The sequence below is a fragment of the Aulonocara sp. 'chitande type north' Nkhata Bay genome, linkage group LG10 (genome assembly GCF_057382095.1).
Source record: "Aulonocara sp. 'chitande type north' Nkhata Bay isolate Kocher_YH1m ecotype deep benthic linkage group LG10, A_spYH_male_GT1.1, whole genome shotgun sequence".
Lineage (NCBI taxonomy): Eukaryota > Metazoa > Chordata > Actinopteri > Cichliformes > Cichlidae > Aulonocara > Aulonocara sp. 'chitande type north' Nkhata Bay.
This window is the reverse complement of record NC_141353.1, coordinates 34,621,645-34,643,963: the sequence shown is the minus strand read 5'-3', so window position 1 is coordinate 34,643,963 and position 22,319 is coordinate 34,621,645. Positions and strand designations below refer to the sequence as shown.

The 22,319-nt window shown below is 42.6% G+C and overlaps 1 protein-coding gene across 10 annotated transcripts in view; it reads right to left on the bottom strand.

The window, feature by feature from the left end:
• Positions 1-22,319, bottom strand: part of ksr1a (kinase suppressor of ras 1a) — a 34,449-nt gene that overhangs the window by 1,959 nt on the left and 10,171 nt on the right. For 2 of the 10 annotated variants that reach the window (XM_086309647.1, XM_086309655.1), the window contains 19 exons: positions 19,790-19,930; positions 14,966-15,113; positions 14,391-14,865; positions 12,986-13,167; positions 12,354-12,423; positions 11,853-11,936; positions 11,584-11,645; positions 11,381-11,490; positions 10,935-11,106; positions 10,598-10,639; positions 10,271-10,319; positions 9,576-9,654; positions 8,899-9,183; positions 8,617-8,813; positions 8,425-8,521; positions 8,135-8,268; positions 7,174-7,305; positions 6,927-7,062; positions 6,591-6,724 (listed from right to left, as the gene is read on the bottom strand). In XM_086309647.1, the coding sequence (XP_086165773.1) occupies positions 6,591-6,724; positions 6,927-7,062; positions 7,174-7,305; positions 8,135-8,268; positions 8,425-8,521; positions 8,617-8,813; positions 8,899-9,183; positions 9,576-9,654; positions 10,271-10,319; positions 10,598-10,639; positions 10,935-11,106; positions 11,381-11,490; positions 11,584-11,645; positions 11,853-11,936; positions 12,354-12,423; positions 12,986-13,167; positions 14,391-14,865; positions 14,966-15,113; positions 19,790-19,930 (2,729 nt within the window). Of the gene's footprint in view, positions 1-6,586; positions 6,725-6,926; positions 7,063-7,173; positions 7,306-8,134; positions 8,269-8,424; positions 8,522-8,616; positions 8,814-8,898; positions 9,184-9,575; positions 9,655-10,270; positions 10,320-10,597; positions 10,640-10,934; positions 11,107-11,380; positions 11,491-11,583; positions 11,646-11,852; positions 11,937-12,353; positions 12,424-12,985; positions 13,168-14,390; positions 14,866-14,965; positions 15,114-17,587; positions 19,738-19,789; positions 19,931-22,319 lie in introns of those variants that run through there. The other 8 variants (XM_086309650.1, XM_086309649.1, XM_086309648.1 and 5 more) reach the window with 8 other exon arrangements.

Genomic DNA, 22,319 nt, shown 5'->3' with positions numbered 1-22,319 from the left:
AGCCATCAGAATTGTTGTCTTGAGGCCAAGAAAGATGCCAAGAGGATTTATTTTAAGTGGATCATCATATTGGTCCATTTGATTGACCTTTATTATAATTATGAATTTATTTTATTTTCAGTTGCAAACGGGACAGACATGACTGTGGGATAGGACAGGGGGAAAGAATGAAAGAAAGAGGGGGAGAGAAAGAAAGAAAACCAAAGGGGAGAAAAAAAAAAAGAACAATACAAAATTTGTAATTTATTTTATCAACTTTCCTTCTGACGATGCTGTCTGTGTTGAGCGCTCAGTGAATCTGCATTTGACTACTCCGCCTAGGCTCGAGAGTGCAGCCTAGGCGGAGTAGTCGAACGCAGATTCACTGAGCACTCAACACAGACAGCATGGTCAGAAGGAAGAGCGCAGGGCAAGCTAGCGAGACAGAAGTGGACCTCCCCACCCTCATTCAGATCTGGCGTTTGGAATTATTTTGGTTTTCATGTGACGTATGACCCTGAAGGTAAGCGAGTCATGGACTAAAGTAAAACAGTATGTTGGATGTGCCATGCAATGCTCAATTACATGGGTGGGAGCTAGTGTGTTAGCGCAGTTAGCTCGTTAACGTGTTGGCCGTCTAGCCCCTCTGTATAGGGTAGCTCGTTAACGGAGATTTGCCGTGTTGTGGCGTTAAGGTTATTTCAACGAGATTAACCTGAAAGCACTAGTGGGAACACAACGAATATGACTGCACATTTACACCGACATCATCCTAGTGCAAAGACAAAAACAACAAGCATGCATGCTACAAACTTTAGCCGAGTCATTTAGACAGCTGTTAGCACAGGATTCTCCTTATGGAGACCTGATATGTTTAATATGCTGCTGAGAATATAGCCCAGAAGAAGCGGATAGTATAGCTTTTATTTTGGAAAGAGACATTTCTCTGTAATAAACTCTCTTTTCCAAAGATGAGTGATTCCTCAATCAGATACAGGGCTCGCAATATCGCTAGCCCGACGTCCCGGGGCTATCTCTGCCCTGCCTGTCGGGCTATTGTAGGAAGGAAAAATATATGTCAATGCTTTTGCATTCTTTCAGAAATGTAGCTGGGTAATTATGTCATTGGGTGAGCCACTGTCAATATGTGACATATTGAAATTGTGTTTGAATTTGCGCTTGTTTTTTTGCTTTCACTTTGCAATCGCGCGAACTGTGTATAGAGAGCGACAGCACTGATCTGTGAGTGATGATAATTTGTGCACCAATTCCTCTGACATCGTCTTATTAATTGTTAGCTTACTATGCAAACATGACAAGTGAAATCTCCCGCAGCTTAAACATGTGAGAGGTTGATCGCGCAGAGAATCGCTGAGCTTATGTGAGTGCGGCAGGATATATATTTCACTACGATGACCTGGATGACTGAGAACCTTCACAGACAGATATATATTTTAGTTCTGCTGAGCCAAATAAGACAGGTCAGGGTGAAGAAGTGAGAGCCAAAGAAAAGCTTACCACAAAACGGAGAAGTTATGACAAATCAGACTATAAGGCAAAAAGAAAGTGCAGCTTTATGGTTTCATGGACAAAAGAATTTCTGTGGCTGCAATATGACGAGCTAAAAAACAACACGCACAAGGGTTAGGGTTAAATTTAAAAACTGTACTTTTGTGTTAAAATATATATTTATAATTTTAATAAATGACAAATTAAAAAGGCATGAACATTTTTTTTTGTATCGAAAAAATATCGAACCGTGACACCAAAGTATCGAACCGAACCGAACCGTGAATTTTGTGTATCGTTGCACCCCTAATATAAATATATAAATATATAAATATATATATATATATATATATATATATATATATATATATATATATATATATATATATATATATATATATATATATATACATACATACATACATACATACATGGATATTGAACCGTTTGATACGGTGCTTTCGGTTCGGTACGCATATGTATCGAACAATACAAAATTTTTACATTTATTTTATCAACTTTCCTTCTGACGATGCTGTCTGTGTTGAGCGCTCAGTGGATCTGTGCTCGACAGTGCAGCCTAGGCGGAGTAGTCGAACGCAGATTCAGAGAAATGGCTCTTTCCAAAATAAAAGCTATACTATACGCTTCTTCTGGAGTATACTCTCAGCAGCATATTAAACATATCAGGTCCCCATAAGGAGAATCATGTGCTAACGGCTGTCTAAATGACTCGGGTAAAGTTTGTAGCATGCGTGCTGTTGTTTTTGTCTGCTTCCACTTTGCACTAGGATGATGTCGGAGTAAATGTGCTGTCATTCGTTGTGTTCCCACTAGTGCTGTCAGCGTTAATCTCGTTGAAATGACGTTAACGCCACAACACGGCAAATCTCCGTTAACGAGCTACTGCGGATCGCCCCGTGCGTGCGGCTGGACGGCGTCAACACGTTAACAAGCTAACTGCGCTAACGCACTAGTTCCCTCTAATGTAATTGAGCATTGCGTGGCACATCCGACATAGTGTTTTACTTTTGTCCATGACGCGCTTACCTTCAGGGTTATACTTCACATGAAGACCAAAATAGTTCCAAACGCCAGATCTGAATTAGGGTGGGGGAGGTTCAATTTGCCATGTTGCAACTAGCTTTGCTTCTGTCTCGCTAGCTTGCCCTGCGATCAGTGGATCTGCGCTTGACAGTGCAGCCTAGGCAGAGTAGTCGAACGCAGAACCACTGAGCGCTCAACACAGACAGCATTGTCAGAAGAAAAGTTGATAAAATAAATTAAAAATTTTGTATTGTTCGATACATATGCATACCGAACCGAAAGCACTGTATTGAATGGTTCAATATCGATACGAGTATCGCTGCACCCCTAATATATATATGAAAACAGGGCGTTGTTGGAATGCTACTACGCAAGTAACCCTGGCGGAAGGGGTTACATGAATAGGATGAGGGACCTATGGATTCTTCGATACCCAACATCCACAATGACGGTGAAACAACTAGTAGCTCAGTGTTCCAACATTCGAAAGAAGGGACTGCTCTCACAGCTAGAGATTGACGAGGTACAACATAAATGCTACGGCAAGGGGGAGCCAGGACGCCAGGTCAGGGGGGAGATATCATCACCCCCACCCGAGATTGGGTACCAAGCCCCAAGTGCGATAGGAGAAGGATCGTTGAGTGCAAGAGGAACTGACCTGAAAGATAGGATCATGGCCAAGCTTGAAACCTGGACCTCCCGTAGCCGGTTACCAAGATTACGTGAAGTACCCTCAGAAGGTCTCCTAGATGATGTTAATGCAGCACTATGGATGATACCTACAGCCACGATTACCGACACTAACAAGCTGATCTACAATACGGCAGCAGTGATCAGTGAGATGCTTGGCTACAAGTTGAACAGCCACAAGGGGCAGTACCCTCCATGGAGAAGAAGGCTAGAGGCTAAGATCAAGGCAGCACGGAGGGAGGTTAGCCAACTATCGGAGTTGCAGAAAGGCGCGATGAGGAAGGTGCCTAAGAAGTACAGGAAGCTGTCCATACCTGAGGCCTTGGAAACTGCCAAGCAACGGCTCACAGCCTTGGCCAGCCGCTTGAGGAGGTACACCAGAGAGATAGAAGGCAAGAGAATAAACCAGCTGTTCTCCACGGAACCAGCCAAGGTGTACTCTCAGTGGCAGGGGAACAATATGAGAACAGGCTGGAGGCAGAACAATACTGGAAGAGCATATGGGAGAAGGACGCAACCTATAACGGCAATGCTCAGTGGCTAGTGGATCTGAGGGCAGACCACAGCGACCTCCCCAAACAGGGTCCATTAACCATCACAGTGGCAGATATCCAAGAAACGGTCTCCAGTATGAAGAGTTGGACAGCACCAGGCCCTGACATGGTTCACTCCTACTGGCTGAAGAAGCTGACTGCACTCCACGAGAGCCTGGGAGCACAAATGAACCAGCTGCTAGTTCACGAGAGACACCTGGAATGGCTAAGCGAAGGCCGGACGGTCCTGATCCTAAAGGACCCCCAGAAGGGACCGGTCCCCACCAACTACTGACCAATAACCTGCCTCAGCACCACGTGGAAGCTCCTGTCAGGCATCATAGCGGCTAAGATGAACAGGCACATGGGTCAACACATGAGCGGGGCACAGAAAGGGATGGGCAAGAATACCAGAGGCGCAAAACACCAGCTACTGGCAGACCAAGCAGTCAGCCGAGACTGCAGGACCAGACTGACCAACCTGTGCGCTGCCTGGATTGATTACAAGAAGGCCTATGACTCAATGCCCCACAACTGGATCCTGGAATGCCTAGAACTATATAAGATCAACAGGACCCTGGGAGCATTCATCAGGGGATGTGGCGGACAACACTGGAGGCCAACCTCAAGCCTATAGCACAAGTCACCATCAAGTGCGGGATCTACCAAGGAGATGCTCTGTCCCCACTGCTGTTCTGCATAGGCCTGAACCCCTTGCAGAGGGTCAGGCAAGTCCTGAGGAGTCAGCTGAACGGTAAGAACAAGATCCGGGCTATCAACACCTATGCCCTGCCCGTGATCAGGTACCCTGCTGGGGTAATAGGCTGGCCAAATGAGGAGATAGAAGCCACTGACATCAAGACAAGAAAGCTCCTTACCATGCATGGAGGGTTTCACCCCAAGTCCAGCACCCTGAGTCTGTACGCTAAGCGGAAGGAAGGGGGCCGGGGACTGGCGAGTGTCAGCACCACAATCCAGGATGAGACAAGGAACATCCACGAATACATCACGAAGATGGCCCCAACTGACAGTGTGCTCAGTGAATACCTCAGGCAGCAGAAACCCAAGAAAGTGGAGAAAGGCGAGGAACCATCATGGAAGGACAGGCCCCTGCACGGTATGTACCACCGGCAGATAGAGAAGGTGGCCGATATCCAGAAATCCTACCAGTGGCTGGACAAAGCTGGACTGAAAGACAGCACGGAAGCACTAATCATGGCAGCACAGGAACAAGCACTAAGCACAAGATCCATTGAGGCTGGAGTCTATCACACCAGGCAAGACCCCAGGTGCAGGCTGTGTAAAGATGCTCCAGAGACAATCCAGCACATAACAGCAGGGTGCAAGATGCTAGCAGGCAAGGCATACATGGAACACCATAACCAAGTGGCCGGCATAGTGTACAGAAACATCTGTGCCGAGTATAACCTGGAAGTCCCGAGGTCAAAATGGCAGATGCCCCCAAGGGTAATGGAGAATGACCAAGCTAAGAGCCTGTGGGACTTCCAGATACAGACGGACAAAATGGTGGTGGCTAACCAACCGGACATAGTGGTGGTAGACAAACATGAGAAGACGGCCGTAGTGATCGATGTAGCGGTTCCGAATGACAGCAACATCAGGAAGAAGGAACACGGGCTCAGAGAAGAGCTCGAGAAGATGTGGAGGGTGAAGGTGACGGTGGTCCCAGTGGTAATCGGAGCACTAGGTGCAGTGACTCCCAAGCTAGGCGAGTGGCTCTGGAATATTTGGTATAACTATTCCTGAAGTAGTCTTCAGGCTTCATGAAGGACATTTGGAGCACTTCTTTGGATGCTGGCTGCTTTTTGTTCTGTATTCTATCAAGGTGATCACACACTGCTTCAATAATGACTTAATATTATTATAATGACCACTTATTCTTTTGTCCTCTACTTGCCTAGTTACTCAAAATTTTTAATGGACACACTGCACACCATGCTGAGATATGTAAAGTTTTTAGTGACGGTCTTTGGGAATCACCTTGTTGGTGCAAAAATACAATTTTATGTCTGTCAAACTCATAAACTCTCATCTGTATTTTTTTGCTTTCTTTCAATCTTCAACTAAAGAAATGGTAAGAGATTTTAGATTTTTGCAACAGGCTGCTAAGCAAAGTGCCTAAAGCCACATTTTAAAATTGGTTCCTTACTTTCTTCTGAAAATGATCAGTTTCATACACGGGACTAATGAGTGAAAATTAAAGGAAAACTCTGAAAGACCTTCAAAAAGCCAGGAAAACTATTATGACTCCTTGAAAGCAAAATATAAAGAAGTGAGGAGTGGCTGAACACTTCTGGACAATACTGCATAAAATATAGGAAACAGTGGAGACATGAGGCTATAACAAAGTTAATGCTAGTGCCAGGAAAAGAGGCATATGTGGTTGCATGAAGTAGTTAAGGTGGTCTATGTAAGAATGAAAAGACTAAAGCAAAGAGTCGATTAGATGTTTTACGTCCAAATATCTACATGCATTCAGCTGAGTTTTAATTTGATATCTATGCATTACCCAGTTACACTCTAGCTATAGTCTGTTGGTCACAAATGTAACAAAGTTCTGTATGACAGACTTATTTTTGCCAAAAATGTCTCATTTCAATAAACAGTGCTGTGCAAGGAATTCAAGTTCAGAAGTCATGTTTCCAGCTATAAATTACAAATTTCACATTTCATCTGAGCCCAGTACTAAGGCTGAACCCAGCTCTGATCTGATATTCTACTCTCAATAAACAAATAAGAAAAAGGAAAGAAAGGTTTTTGTGTTCACAGGTCCAGTGTCTTCACACCATCCTTCATTTCTGGGATACCTACTCTGCAGACTTCCAGAAATGTCCAGGGTGGGACAGTCTGCGGTTGAGTTTGGGTAGCTTCTCCAGCATGTCAGCCAGCTGCGTAAAGGTCGGCCTTTCTCTCAAGTCGTACGCCCAGCAGGCAGAAAGGATTTCCTGAAACAAGAAACCACTTCGTTTCAATGTGACTGGCAAACCATTGACCCGCACTCACCGCACTGTGAACTACAATCGATTGACCTAAAAACTACTGCAACATCTTGATATCGTTGCATCAGCATGGGTATTTTCCACTCTTACACAAGCAGAACAAACATCTACATTTCTGAATGACTGACACACTCATGGTCCAACTCACAGTGACCTCCTTTCCCAGGCTGATTTCTGCCAAAATCTTCTTTATGCCCTCTCCGCTCCCCACCTGCCAGATGGTAGCTTCCACAGGCTGGTTAGTGATTGGCCAGTCCCTAGCTTGAAGCTCATACCAAATTGTGCTTGAAGTGGGGAAAAGGAAGAGCATTTTGTTTGAAATTCAAATGGTGGACTTCCTTTTTAGTCAGTGAAAGTTATGACAGAACTCAACCAGATGTGCATGAAGAACTTACCCAAAGGCGTACACATCTGCTGCGGTGGAAAAAGGAAGGCGGTCCTCATTGTTACCTGGGCTCATTCTGCACACAATCTCTGGTGCGAGATAACAAATCCAGCCATGTGGAAGTTTGAGTTTATTTTCACGCCTGGAAAAACAAAAACAAAAATGCAGTTTTCAGTAACACTTTAAATGGAGGGGAAAAGATGTATTAAGAGGACAAAATGCATTCACTAAATAAAGTCCCTTACTCCTGTTAGCTACTAATGAACCATACACAAAAGGAGGCAAAAAATTAGTAAGATGTGCGCTCAAAATGTGCTTCAGAAATCAAGAGTGTCCAGATAATGATTGCAATTTGTGTAAATAATCATTCTGTACATTCGATAATCTTTAATCCTACAACTGTTTACAACTTGCATAGTTCCCATTTCTGTATAGCTGTATATCCCAGATTCTGTAAAGTTATTTATTTCATATTCTGTATACTTTTTCATATTTATATCCTGTTCATATCCTGTACATAGCTTGTACTCACTACAGCCTGTACATACTTATAGTTATAGAATATTCACAACATACTTCATACCGTGTACATTATAACATACCATAATAGACCCATTTCTGTAATATACTCACATATCTATATTATTGCTAATATATATTGTAATATATCTATATCACTAAAGCACTTCTGGATGGATGCAAACTGCATTTCGTTGCCCTGTACCTGTGCATGTGCAATGACAATAAAGTTGAATTCTATTCTAATTCTATTCTATTCAATTTTACAATCAGGAGAGTTCCCTCTTTTTACTGGCTGACAAGGGAGATGCCTACAGAAGTAGCACTGCAGACCTCAGCTTATCACAGATCAGTGGGCGTCCCCGGGTAATAGAGTGGTTTTAGCACTGCTTTAGTTAAGGTCATAGTTTTAAGGTCTCTTTGGGGTGTGGAGCGGTGGACATGTTTCTTACCTTCCCTCCTGAACAACTCCAGAGATCCCAAACAGGCCAAAGTCTGCGATCACAACCTTATTGGTGTCATGAAAAACGTTCTTTGACTTCAAGTCTTTGTGAACAATGCCTTTGGCATGCAGATAGCCCATTCCCTGTCCAGGCCAACGGTGTTCAGACAAAGGAAAACACAGTAATAGAAAATTATATCTTTGACTACACAGTTCTGCTATGTTTAGTACGTAACATGATTTTTCCCCCCTAAGATGTCACGTTTCTCACAAATTAACACACAAAAAAGAAACAAATACCTTTACAATCTCCTGAGCAATTTGTCTTGTCTTGTTAATATCCAGAGTGTTTTTAGTGTCTCGAACTACTGAGTAGAGTGTCCTCCCTTTACAAAAACTGCAGGAGTTAGAGGAAAATCATTCTATTAAAGCAAACACATGCATCCGGTTTAGAATCGTTTTTGAGGTAACCTGTGATATTTTTGTTCTCACCTGGTGATAATGGCCAGGTGGGGTGGAGCCATGCAGGCTCCCATAAAGAGGACCACATTCTCATGCCTGGTCTGTCTGTAGTTCATCACCTCCTTTTTAAAGAGCTTCAGGTGGTCCTGATTGTTCCCATCGATCTCAAGAAGCCGGATGGCCACCTCGCCGTGCCACCGGCCCTTGTGCACTTTTCCCCAGCGGCCCTGGATAAACAAAACACAAACTGTCTGATTTTTTATTTTTTTCGAGTATGCAACACACTAGGAATTCGTTGGGTAGATTCCTCACCTTTCCTATGAGCTCCCCAAGGTCCAGCTGCTCAAAGGGGATGTCCCACTCTTGCAGGTAAACGCTGGTCTGACTGGCCTTGCGGGAGATGGGGCCCTTCCACTGGTTTCCCCGAGAGTTGGGCAGATCATCCAGCTCGTCGCACTCGCCGTCGGAGCCCATGTGCATCCTGATCTCCCCTCTGTCGTCCTCATCTTCTCCTCCATCCACATTGTCCTCATCATCCTCCTCATCGTCGTCCTCCTCCCCTTCGTGATCTTCATCTTCGACCTCCTCATCCCCTTCCTGCAATAGTGTGGCGATGGTTTTTGTAAAAGTTGATTTAAAAAAAAAAATCTACCAAATATAAATTTAAAACTGCCGATGAACATTTTGTAAGCCAGTGTTGCCACCTGAGCAGGTTCTAATCAACAGATGTCACAGGGACTTTTAGTCACATTTGGATGTTTTAATTAAATCTCAATCTTCAGTCACCTGAGCTAATTTCATACCCCAGTTGACAATTGTCCAACCTTTTAGGAAATCAAAGTATGAGTGTCTAAAAACTGAAAACAAAATTAAACAAAACCAATTTCTGAAGGTGTGACACTGAACAGCTTCACTGTACAGACTAATAAGCAAAGAGCCAGGAAACAGTACAACAAAAGAATATTTGTAGACTGCATCTCCAGCATTACCTCTTCATCGTCATCTTCTACCAGCTCATCATGTACGTCGTCTGATGATTGCTCTATCTCACTGCTGTGACACAGAACACTGATATCAGAGGGGTTCAAAGCAAGACAAAAAAAATAAATAAAAGGCTGTTTCCGAAAGAGTGACACTGCACAAAATGCAAGTTATGCCAGAGTACAATGATCTGCAGATCGTTTAAGCTCTATATTTCATTTTAAATAGTACAAAGACATCATGACAAATGGTGAAGGTGAGATTCCGATAAAAGCACCAAATGTTTTCCGTGGATGACAGATCTATACTGCAGGCAGGCCAGTTTTAATGATTTCTTTGAACTGTTCTGTTTCCAGAGTGGAATGATTGTACAGCATACTTCTTTAAAGCCTTTAAAAAAAACAAGAATTGGGTGCATAAGTTTGAATTTACTTTGGATCATCTTTAATTGAAGTGTCATTGACAAACTTTGAAGTTTCAAAGCAAAATAAAGTTTCTCACGTTCAACATTTTACATTTATTTAAAGGTTTTGCTGTGTTATTCAATTAAACATGTGGTTTACATAATTTGCAGATCATCACATTCTGCTGTTATTTACATTTTAGAGCATTCTGCCATTTTTAAGAAACAGGGTTGTAAATAACCAAAACCACTGTGTAGTCACTAAAACTTGGATTAAAGCTTGAGACAAAAAAGTCTTACACTCTGTCCTGAAGAACATCTGAGTGGAAATTTGCAGGACTGGAAACATCTGCAAGGAAAATGACACCAGTTAGGGATGACCAATGGGAGCAAAAGTTACAGAGCCAGCACCACACATGAACATGACTGCTCATGCAATTTCCTACTACTTCCAGCAGATGGCATCAGAATGCTGCCACACAGTCAAACACAGCTAATCTAACTACTATAACCCTTAAAAGCAAACATGCAGGAGACAGAAAACTGTAAAGAAGCCATGGTGTGGAGGGAGAGGGGGATGAAGGGATCTTAACAATGTAGTATTACACTTTTGGACCATCAACTCACCTGGGAAGATAAATTGCTGTCTATGCTGAAAGTAACAGGCAGCTTTTTCAAAGAAAAAGAGAATTGGAAGAGTGATAAGCAAGGCAAGGGACACAAGGGTTTTTGGTTAGAGAAGCTTTGAATTAAGAGATCTTCTTAAAAACTCCTTTTAGTGTTAATATTGTGTATTTGGGGAAAAAGGATAAGTAGTTGTGGGAGCGCCACACTCCTGAACCGGAAAAGATTCATCGTCAAATGCATTGAGGAAAAATCAGAACAATGTCAGCATGCATGTTTCAGTATATACTCTACATGTGTATCTGTGCATCTGTGTTTGTGATTTTGTACCCAAGCTTACCCGGGAAATTAAATCGGCTGTCTCGATGACCTTTGGGTGAAGGGTTGGGCGGTGGTGTGGCACTGGGGGGGTTGCTCTGCTGGAAGGGTGCTGGGGAGGAAGGTGTGGATGAAGTGGTGGAGGATGGGTTGCTGCTGGAGTCCAGCTGGTTCAGTACTGGTGGATGATCCTGCTGGGACCGGGATGGAAGGTTACAACACTAAGCATGATTGCTATTTATTAGCCATGTTGCATTGCCTTCAAGATTCCTTCAACAAGCTCTATGCTTTATTTTCCTGTCAGTGCACACTTTAATAGTCAGGTGTGATTTCAGATACATTATCTTTACAATGGTTAGCATGGACAGATGATGGAGATAATGGAGGTATATGTATTGGCATAATAGTTCAAGGTAATTAAAAAGGGACTACACACACGGCAGTTCTCTGAAAGTTCTTTTAATTTACCTTTTTCGTAATAGCCTTTGGTAGTGTGCCAAACTGCGGTGCTTCCTGCGGCCGGTCCACTGGGTTGTTTATATCAGAGGGAACTGACTCGGTCCTCCGAATTTTGGCAACTGTGGGAGAAAACCAATCATGTCACAAACAGGCATGAATGCCAAATAGATTTAGCCCATCAGCTGCACAGCGTGGGATGAAAGAAAACTTACTTGGTAGAAAGGAGATTCTGCAGGATGGAGCTTCCTTTGTACATTTGTTGTGGCACTTTAATCTGCATTAGCAAAAAAAACCCAAAAAAACATAGGCAGCATATGAGAGGCTTAGCGGTAATTCGTAATTAGCACCAACATGCCTTACACCCAGATCAAGATTTAGCCAAGACATCAGATTCCCACCTTCCTAAAACACATGTGCCTTCTAACGGACCTTTTTTTTTCACCACTTTTTTGGGTTGTGTTTGTGACAGTAATTAACTCACCGACAGTGTTTGCACTTAACTCCAAACATCATGTTTTTCTGGCACACTTGACATGTCTGGGACAACCAGGATTTAGTGGAAAACCTAAAAAACAAAACATAAAAGCTTCTTACGGACCCGCTCTGTATTAGATCGCTGTAAAGTTTAATTTATAAATGGTCTGGACTTGTATAGCGCTTTACTAGTCCCAAAGGACCCCAAAGCGCTTTAGACATCCAGTCATCCACCCATTCACACACTGGTGATGGCAAGCTACATTGTAGCCACAGCCACCCTGGGGCGCACTGACAGAGGCGAGGCTGCCATACACTGGCGCCACCGGGCCCACTGACCACCACCAGTAGGCAACAGGTGAAGTGTCTTGCCCAAGGACACAACGAACGAGACTGTCCAAGCCGAGGCTCGAACCGGCAACCTTCCGATTACAGGACGAACTCCCAACTCTTGAGCCATTATTGCATTAACAGCAAATCTATCTTTTCTAGGCATTGAAAGGTCTACCTGTGCGTGACTGCAAGCCCTATATCCCTCCTTATTGCTTGTGGGGAGCTGCGATGCACTGCTACATTATCTAGAAAGAGACAGAAAGAATGCAAATGATGAGTAATGATTACAAGGATGGCTGACTGAGGTGATGTTAAGTTAAAGCCTTTATTTACATTCAAGCACAAAAACACACACAAGATCATTATAGCAATGTTGCAGAACCAAAGACTTTTACATCGTGTCAGTAAAGTGGACCTATCATGTCTTTACTCCTGTTTTTCTGTGGATTCCAATTTTAATATTGCCAAAATTTCAAATAGTGATGTCAGTGCATCTGTAGTAGCAGTTCCTATGAGCCAAAAGCTCAGATTTCAGACTGCATTTTTTACTCTTATATCTCATTTAGTGGTTGTGTTCTTAATGTGGTCATTTGCAACACACAGTCTTAAGCTTTGAGTACACCTGTTCTTTAGATCTGTTCAGACAAACAAAGTAAAGCTGTCTTTAAGAGAATGAACTGACAAGTTGCACCAAGGCCCCGTATACAAGAACTATTTTGATCTACGAAGCTGGAAATTAGCACAATAAGTCCACTTTAAGCAGGTATATTCAGCAAAATTAAAAGTGCATGCATGCAGCTGACTCACTCTTAATTGTGCTGTGCTCCTCCAGCAGTGTGGGAGTTCCAGGAAGGGTGTAAGGTGCTGTGTTGGCAGCTGGGGTGGCACCGGGTGTCCTTGCAGACACGGCGGAGTAGCGAGAAGGCGAATCCTCACATCCGTTACCGTTGACTTGCATGTTCAGGAACAACTTGTTCTTTTTAACACACCTGGAAACGCACAGAAAGAAGAGTGAATCAGCAGGTGCTGTATACTGAACTGCTTGCTTACTATACTGCACAGGACAGATTATGTAAGGGCCTGGGAGAGGCACGTTGGAGAACCTTAATTGCATTGGCACACGAAGGGCAGGGTGACATCCTTAACACCCAGAGTGAACTCACAAGGAGTGAAGGGCTAAGCGGTGCCAGGTCTGTGGTTTATACGCACATGCACACAAACACGTGAGTAGCCACAAAAATTTGCAAAAAGACTATCAGTCTAGTACTGCGACTTGCGACCTCCTTACATAAAGTAACACTTTTGTAATATACTGCACAACATATGCAGAGTGAGAATAAACCTCCAAAAGCATATAGTGTCCTATGTTAGCCATTTTTTCCATTTTTTTTTTTAAATAAAGTTTTCCACAAACCGATATTATGGATAAACATGTGATTGCATTGTGCTTGGGCAGCCAGTCCTAGTACAGAGGTTAAAAAAACATTAGATATTAAGAGAGAGAGGGATAGAGAGAAACTGTGTGTTTCTTGCCACCTCTGAGCATTAGAACTAGGAAATACTTCCTGTTTTGACATGACTCATAATCTCTGGGAATCTGCGTGGGGATTAGCTCCACTCATACAGCGAGAGCAAAGGAGCAACAGGCAGTATGTGAACGGATGTGAAAGAGGAAGGGGAAGAGGGAGAGAGAGCGAATGAGGACATATCTAAGGAAAACTGCTTCTGTCCCGACAGAGCGCAAGGCGAAATTAAGAGTGAGACATCGGGCAGGACCGGGGCATTTTATCAAGTCCTTTATAAAATGTCAAACAACAAGTGCTCTTTCAGTTGATAGTAATAACAAACTGGAAAAAAAAACAAACATCCCTTGTGAGACGGCTTGTCAGCTGGCCAACGCCGTTTGCTGGCCAGCACAAATCAGAATTTTGTCCTTTTCCTTTCTGTGAAGCAGCAGAAACTAAACACTTCCTGCAAAAACAAGCTGAGATTCAAATTTCAGTGAAATAAAAGATACCCCCCCCCCAAAAAAGCAAACAGAAAACCCCCAAAACACATACACACTCCCCACAACAGAAGCAATCTGTCACAATTACAGTGCCATCTGAGGATTCCCCACTTAGTTCCAGTCTGACCTACTTATAAAAAGCTGCAAATGAGGTGAATTCTTGAGCAGTTTCTTCAAACCACCCATTAACAGCTTAGCACCTACTTGTTGGTGGGAGGGTCCTCGATGCGGTTGCCCAGCTGAGACTCGTGGCTTTTGCTGCGCGTCAGTGTGATGTTGGGAAGCAGGTGCAGTACCTTGCGGGATGGCGGGGGAGGGGTGCAGGGAGGCTTCAACCGGTGACGCCTCTTTGAAGGAGGCGTTATAGGTGGGGTGGAAATGTGCCCATGGAGGCGGGCTGCGCGGGCAAAGGACATAGGGAATGGATCTGTGAGAGGGCTGTCGCTATGTGCGTCTGGCGTGGGCGCCGCTGACACAGAGCCTGAGCGAGGGTGGGGGAAGGTTGCGCAGGGAGTGGATGGGGTGGACTGGATGGTGGATGGGCGGGCTAGAGGCGAGGGGCTGTGTGTGCGGAGTGGGGTCCCCAGGTTGGTTAGCTGGTCCGCTGTCAGCAGAGAGCCGCTGTCCCTCCTGGTGGGCTCAGACAGCCAGAGACTGCTGTCATCTCTTAGTTCGCCTCCTGGAAGAGACATGAAACAGACCAAAAATAAATAAATAAAAAGACTAATAGAAAATCCGTGGGAAATATACTCTAGGAACATCAAAGTGTAAACCCATACCTGATTCAGTAGCACTCTTTAGACAAGAGAGGGCAGCACCGAGTCTGCCACATTCTTCTGAGCTGGACCCAAGTCTTCGCATCGTGTCTCTCACCTGAGCTCCTGTCATCTGCAGTAAGGTATCCAGCGACAGCTTTGCCTCCACAGCCTTCAGAGGAGCAAAACAAAAGCCCATGACAGGAGCTCTAATCTATTACAACGTGAAGCAGTATGTTAGTGACAAGCTTTGTACAACAAAAGAGAGCAAAATAGCCCAAAAGAACTATGCTTATATGGCATTCATAAAAAATATTTTTTGTTCCGAGTGTACCCTCAATCAGCCACAACAACACTGTTTGTAGTGAGGCTGAAACTGAGCGTTAAAAAGGGCAAAATGTTGCAGTGCTCAGCAGGTTATTCAACATCTGACTCGGGACAGTTCCTGGAAATCACTGTTAATCCTGTTTGTTTGGGGTATTCCAAACACTACTTTGTCTGCTTATCTGATTTTTCATTAGCTGCGTAGAGCAGAAGCTGAACACCAAGATCAAACCTGAGCTGGGGTTTGACAAAAAACATGGCTTAATATTTTCTGTCTATGTGAAACCTCTTATACAAGTGTAATGACTGTACAATGGTGAAGGTAACTTTGACAACAGTAAAACAGGAAGTAAACAGTGATGCAGTAAGATGCAGAGTTAATACACACACCACACTGAGAACTGGGAAACACTAGTGGGCCGCAAAGTAAGAAAACAGAAGCACATGCTTTATAATCTTTTTCCCCAATGGCTGAACGGATAAAGACACAAATTCATATAGGCTTGGATACTCTATGTGGACACAATTGTGAATTGTAAATAATATGAAGTATTGGGTGTCATAAATAAAGAAAAAAAAATCCAAATGGAGGATTAGCAGTGTGTTAAAGTTAACAGTGCTCACATTAGTTTTGATTGACATTAGCTGACCAGTATTTAATTAAGCATTAAGTCTGTATCTTTATTAATACTGAAAAGTTATCAGTTTTGAAATTAAAACAAAGAACGCTTAATCATGACTGCTTTACAAATTGAAATTAAACCCTAAATGTAATCCACTCAGCAGCTGCGATATTTCTAGCATTTGTTTCAGAGTGGAAATTATTGTAGCACTTTATAATAGGCAAATTGTAAATAGTTTGCGATACTTTTTTGACTGACTATTATATTGTATTACGCGTTATATCACAGCTGATACCAGACAATATCAGCATTGTCAACATTTACATTCTCATGACACTGGGGCATATAAAAATTTATGTAAATGATGAAGGCCTAGTCACTGGTCAATGTTCAGAGCAGCAAATACTGCGGTTTATACAGAGCCATGGGCCTCTCAGAGACGCACAACATGTCCTTTAGTGTTAGTCCACTGATGCACGTGTCACAGCCACAGTGACAACTCTTTAAAACAAGTATTATAAACATTTAGCTTTATAGATAAACCATGCAAATAGCTTTTTTAAATGCACTACGCTGTATCATTTACAAAGCTCTGGAGGCATCACGCTGAACTTTACAAAAAGCCACAAAGCATTTGTTAAACAAATAGTTGTGTTATTTTAAATTCAAAAAAATACAAAAAAATAAAGTTGATAAAATTTCAAAATAAAGTCACATTGCACACGTTTAGCTTCACTTTTAGGTTAATGGTAACAAACCATTAAACACGGATTTATTAATTATGAAATTAATTTTGTTATACATCTACTCTGCTTTGCTTTCCCAATTCTACACATCTAAACCAGCGCCACATGTTTAACCCTTTCATGCATGAATTATGACAACCTCAATCATGATTTTTTTCTTAAGTATTTTTATTCGTCTTTACGCATGAAAAGATGAATAAAAATCCTTAAGAAAAAAATCCTGACAGAGGTTGTCATAATTCATGCATGAAAGAGTTAAATAACAATGATTACAATGAAACACGTCATACATCTATAGTAATTAAACGACCAGTGGGTGGCCGGTTATGGAGTGACACAGCAGTGTCCAATGTAGTGGTTTATGTGCTATTAAACCATCAACACTGACACAAATACAAGGAAACAGCCTCTGAATAGCTGTCCACTGTAGTGACCACTATGTATGAAAGGGTTAAGACTCGTCTCTGTGTGGCTTTCCTTTTTAGCCCGCTGTCTAGTTCCTCTCTAATGTTTTGGGTCATCTTGCTAACCACCCAGGCTGTCTTCCTTTTTTACTTCCCATTTTTGAAAATTTATTATTTCAGCAGACAGTAAAACTCAACAATAAGGCATCACAGGGTGTCGTAAACCAGACTGTTCCACTTTGGTTGATACTCAAACCCCATTTGGATGATTATTCCATTTCTTGACTATTGAAACTTTTTTTAATGCATTTATTTTATCTGAACTTGTAGCATTACAGTGAATCACCGAGGCTGCTCGCTCAAGTCAATCTCCTCAAATTTCAATAAAAACTGAAAAAAGTGGAGGCGTTCTTTATGACCTCCAGTGTACTACCAACTCCCACTTATTTAAGCATTTAGCACTGCAGTTTTCCTTTCATATTCCTCTGTTTCCAGCCTTTTATGTGCTTTAAAAAAAAATGTAGTCTGCAAGATTGGAGATGTACAAACCTGGAAGGGCGGGGCTTTCTTTTTACAGCCGAGTTACTGAAGCGGCGAAATAAAACAACAGTGCAATCAACAACTGATGGATGACAGAAGGAAATAGGGCCAAATCCAGTGAGTTTAGGATGTTTCTTTTGACTGGGGAAGTACGCAATCACTTATCAGTCAGGTTAAACCCTTGCTCTCAGGGGCAAACACTGATCACAAAACTAGGGCAACCTCCCACACTAGTGTGTACACTAGAACCAAAACATAGCACACGCACACACTAAACCACACACATGTAAGGGGTGAGTGATGTGATATTTAAAGTTGCTGTCGGCCCTCTACTCTCATTCTATTTCCTCACTCAGAACATAGTTACAGCAAAGCCTGCATACGTGACCGTTTCACTGGGGCCTCCTATACATGCAGTATTATGTCGGCTCTGTTTTAATTAATATGGGCCCTTCACAGGTTAGAATCCCCAGTAGGAATTCTCTGTATTAAGTCATCTACATAATTCAGCTACAAATAAAACTGGACTGTCCATCACATAATCTAGCCATCATAGTATAAAGTGAGGAGATGCGCTGTAGACTTCTCAGTCTAATAATATTTGGTCTAAATAGGTCATCAAAATGCCGCTACAGTCCTTCGTCCTTTGGGATGTCCCCGCCGGTCTACAAGACATACAAATGAGCACTTTCTATTTCATCAGAAAACCTCATCGTGTCTCGTGCAAAGCTAAATTCTTTTGAAAGGAAGTGAGGTTTAAGAGTGAATGGACTAAACAGTAAACAGAGCACAAATAATCAGATACGGAACAAGGCCGCAACACAAAGCACATACAAGGCCGGCACATATTAAAGAATAACGAGTGCAGAAGAGTTTTAAAAATAAAGCAGGTTACCGTCAGGTCACAAAACAAAGACAAATGGACTGGAACGACAAAAACACATAAGAGCTGACATGGATTAAAACAGTTTACAGCAGGACACGACAGGACAGGACAGGACAGGGGGAGAGAAAGGAGAGACAATTTTGACAACCCAATAAGAAAAATGATAAATCCAGGCGTTAAAACAAACAAACAAACAGCTGACAGCCACTAAACAATAGCGGAGCTTAAAAACAACACTGAAACAAAAATGATAAGTTAACCAGCTGGTAGCTTCTGCAATGGAAGACTGCACACGGCAATGCTCTAAAGTTTCATCATGATCAGAAGTGACAGCAAATAGCGAGTTCTGAAATTGCATTAATAAGGGAGGCTTTCTGCAGGAAATCTCTCTGCTCAAGACTCCCCACTGCTACACGAGGAGGTCAGAGGTCAGTGTCAGCCGCAGATTAGCAGGCTGGAGTCACAGTTCAGGAGCGGGACACTTGAGCGGTGCTGAACAACACATATTAAACATTTTACTGCACTACATGGTTCTCACACCCAAGGTCAGTTCTTTATTTTCTGGGTCATTGTCTTTTTGGGAGACCGACAGAAAGTGAAACAGACCTTACCCTGGTTCCACCACAGCCCAAGTGATCCAGCACCTAAATAAATGCTAATTGTGTATGTTTAGGCAAGGAACAGGTCATTATCTTATTTTAAAAGAATCTACTGAAAAACAAGACTTTAATATACCTTGGGTTTTTTTTTAATGTACATGTAACCATCAACAATGCTAGAGCAATGAAAAAGAAAAGGCACAGAGTGGATCAGTTAAAGAACTATAATAAAGATAAGTACACTTTGTACACTTGTATAAAAAGGGCCTTCTCTTCCCTCTTACAAACATGGCATGGAGCTATAAATAGCAGCAGAAGGCTGAGAATGAGATTTTTGAAGCATTCAAGACTTTCTCCGAGCACAGACCAAGCATGTCTCTTCCAGTTTCGCTTTTTTTGCTTTGCTAGTTTTGTGAGCCTTGTTTCAGTAACAAAAAATAAAATTTGACAGTAGAAACAGTTATCTGAAATGAATCAGCTCAAGTTTAGATTTTGGCGCTGCCGTTCTCAGGACGTCAAAAATGAAGCAGCTTCTCTTTTTGAAAGGCACTTTGACGGCCGCTGGTTAATTCCTCATGCACATGTGAATGTTGACTGAGTGCACATCACAGACTGCATATAAAAGACTTTTATACGCAGTCTTTGATGTGCTTATAGAACAGCTGTAAACGGGAGACAAACGCCAGTCACTCCGGCCAGAGTACTGGCGCCCAGACGATGACCTACCTCAATGAGCTCTGGTCGCAGGTTGATGGTGCGTAACCAGTCTCGCAAGTGTGGATAGCTGTCTAGGGCCTCGGGCCTCTCTGTCTCTGGCACTTTCTGCTTGCACTGGAGCTGTTTACAGATGTATTTCATCAGCTTCACCTGCAGGGAGCAATAGAGAACATAGCAGAGAAGGGAGGGGCAGGTTAGCGGGGGAGACTGGGAGTCTGCTACGAGCTACATGAGAAAGAGCAGGCATTCACTGTGAAGGGTATCTGTCACACCTGTGTTGGCAGGGTTTTATTGTTGCAGAGGTACCACCTTTAAAGCAGAAACAGACCGAAAACTGCTGTTTTCACACGAGTGACATGACACTGACCTGACACCAGATGAGCCTCTGTTACGATAAAGTCAGACACGTGAATATCTCCACACCCTCGCTTACTGTTTATTCCCCCTCTACTGAGCTCAGTGTACCTGCAGTGACAGCTCCAATGTTTCCCTGTGCCCTCAAAGAGACAAGCTAATTAGATATAAACTGCTATTATTATCCAGAGGAACAATGACCTGGTCATCTAATGAGAGCATCAGCAGTGCTGCCAAAGCAAATGTGTCTGTTTGCAGCTGAGAAGCATCAAAGTTCAGAGTGATGGAAAGAAAGTGCCCATGTGACTAGTTTCGTCCCACGGGCATTTTCCTTCAAACTTTCTTATTTTCTCTGAGCTTCTACAAATCTTTTACCCTCCACTTCATGACAGAGCCAAGGAGCCATCATTTTCTTTCCAGGTTTAACACATTGTGCACAATGTGTCCACGATGTGATGCCTCTATGAGGCCAATTCTTCTCTCCTTTACATGTCATTTTTCTAATTTTTTTCAAAGTTAATTTTTTTCTTTATTTTTAATAGAGCTAGGGGCTTTCATCATAGCATTTCTAAACATACTACATTTCTTTAGAAACCATGAATTATTTCTATTTGCACTACAGAATTATTACAGAGAAAGCGAAAATGACCATGATATTATTAGCCCTCTGAAAAACGGACCTTTTAACTGAGCCATAGCACAAAGCACTGCTGTGCAACGGTGTGCTTTAACTTTGTAATGCCCAGAGTTTGTAAAATCAATTCCCAAGTTAAAAACTGAGACACTAATCAGTTTAGATTTGAGAAAAAAGGTAGATGGACAAACAAAGTTACCACAGAGCAATACCATCAAGATATTCAAACACAGTACAGGACAAGTCTGACAGAGAAAGAAAACTAATGAGAGATGTGTTTAAAGACACCAGAACACCTGCTAAGACACTAGTGAATGACTTAGCCAAGTACGGAATTGCAATCTCAAAGAAGACAATCACTGGAACCCTGCACAGAAATGTACTGTGAGGTGACAAACCAAGAGACACCTTCAAGCCAGACTGAAATATGCAAAGGACAACCTGGAGAAAGATTATATGTACTGGAAATGTGTCCTTTTGTCAGATGAGACAAAACTAGAGCTCTTGGGCTGCAGAAATGCTGCTTATGTTTGGAGAAAGAAATAAGAGGTGTATAACCCAAAGAACACCACTGTAAGCTGTACACCTTTATGTGTACAATATAAAACTATTGTCCAGTATATTGAGATGAGCTGTAACTCTGTCAGGTTCTAAATAAAGTATTCCTTTCAACAAGATGCACAGACACCTACTTCTCCTCAGTTTTTTTTAATTAGCAGGCTGGGTGCAACCTTTGTTGTAGTGTCTCATGACATCAGACCCAACATCAGTTAACATCCCATCAGTTAATATTGCTTTACCTTGTTTTTGTAGAGGAATAAATGATCGGCCTATCAATGCAAATGATTCCACTGGAGTCTGCACAAATAAAATGTAAAGCTGTAACAATTTAATCTGATGCCTTCCAAAAAACCCACGTTGAGCGCAGTGGTCCTGTGAGTAAGTATAACAATGCTCGCCGTGGTATTGGTTTGCAACGGCCTGCATTGTGCAGCTCAGCGTGACTGTATAGAGTGTCCTTATCTCACCGTCTATCTGTAAGAATCCATTACAGCAGGCAGCACCTTGAGATGAGCTGAACGGCACCAGCTACCTTTCGACCCACCGCGCACCTCTCGAGTGCCTGGGCAACAGCGACGAGCGTGTGTCTTTCTCTGCTCATTGAGCTTCCTCTACTCACCGACCAGACAGAAACTCGTACAGCATACCGCGCTTCTCTCAGAAAGTGTGGCCTTGGGATGTAAAAAGGCTTCTTCACAGCAGCCAACAAAAGCCTCTCCACTGGAGGCCAGAGAGATGAAAGATGATAGAAAGAAGTTAAATTCTCAACGTGTTGACCCTGACTGAAGCTTTTTAGCTCTGCGAGCAGTCGTCAATCATCAGCTGCAGTGAGAGCATTATAAAATAATAAAACTGAATGTAATCCAATGAAAAAGAAATATTACCAGCACACAAGAAAGCACCTTGTCATAAAAGCTTCTTTGGCTAAATCGAATGTGCCTAAATACAAACGTTTAGGTCTTACATGCCAAAGAGTGCAAGCAAGCTTTA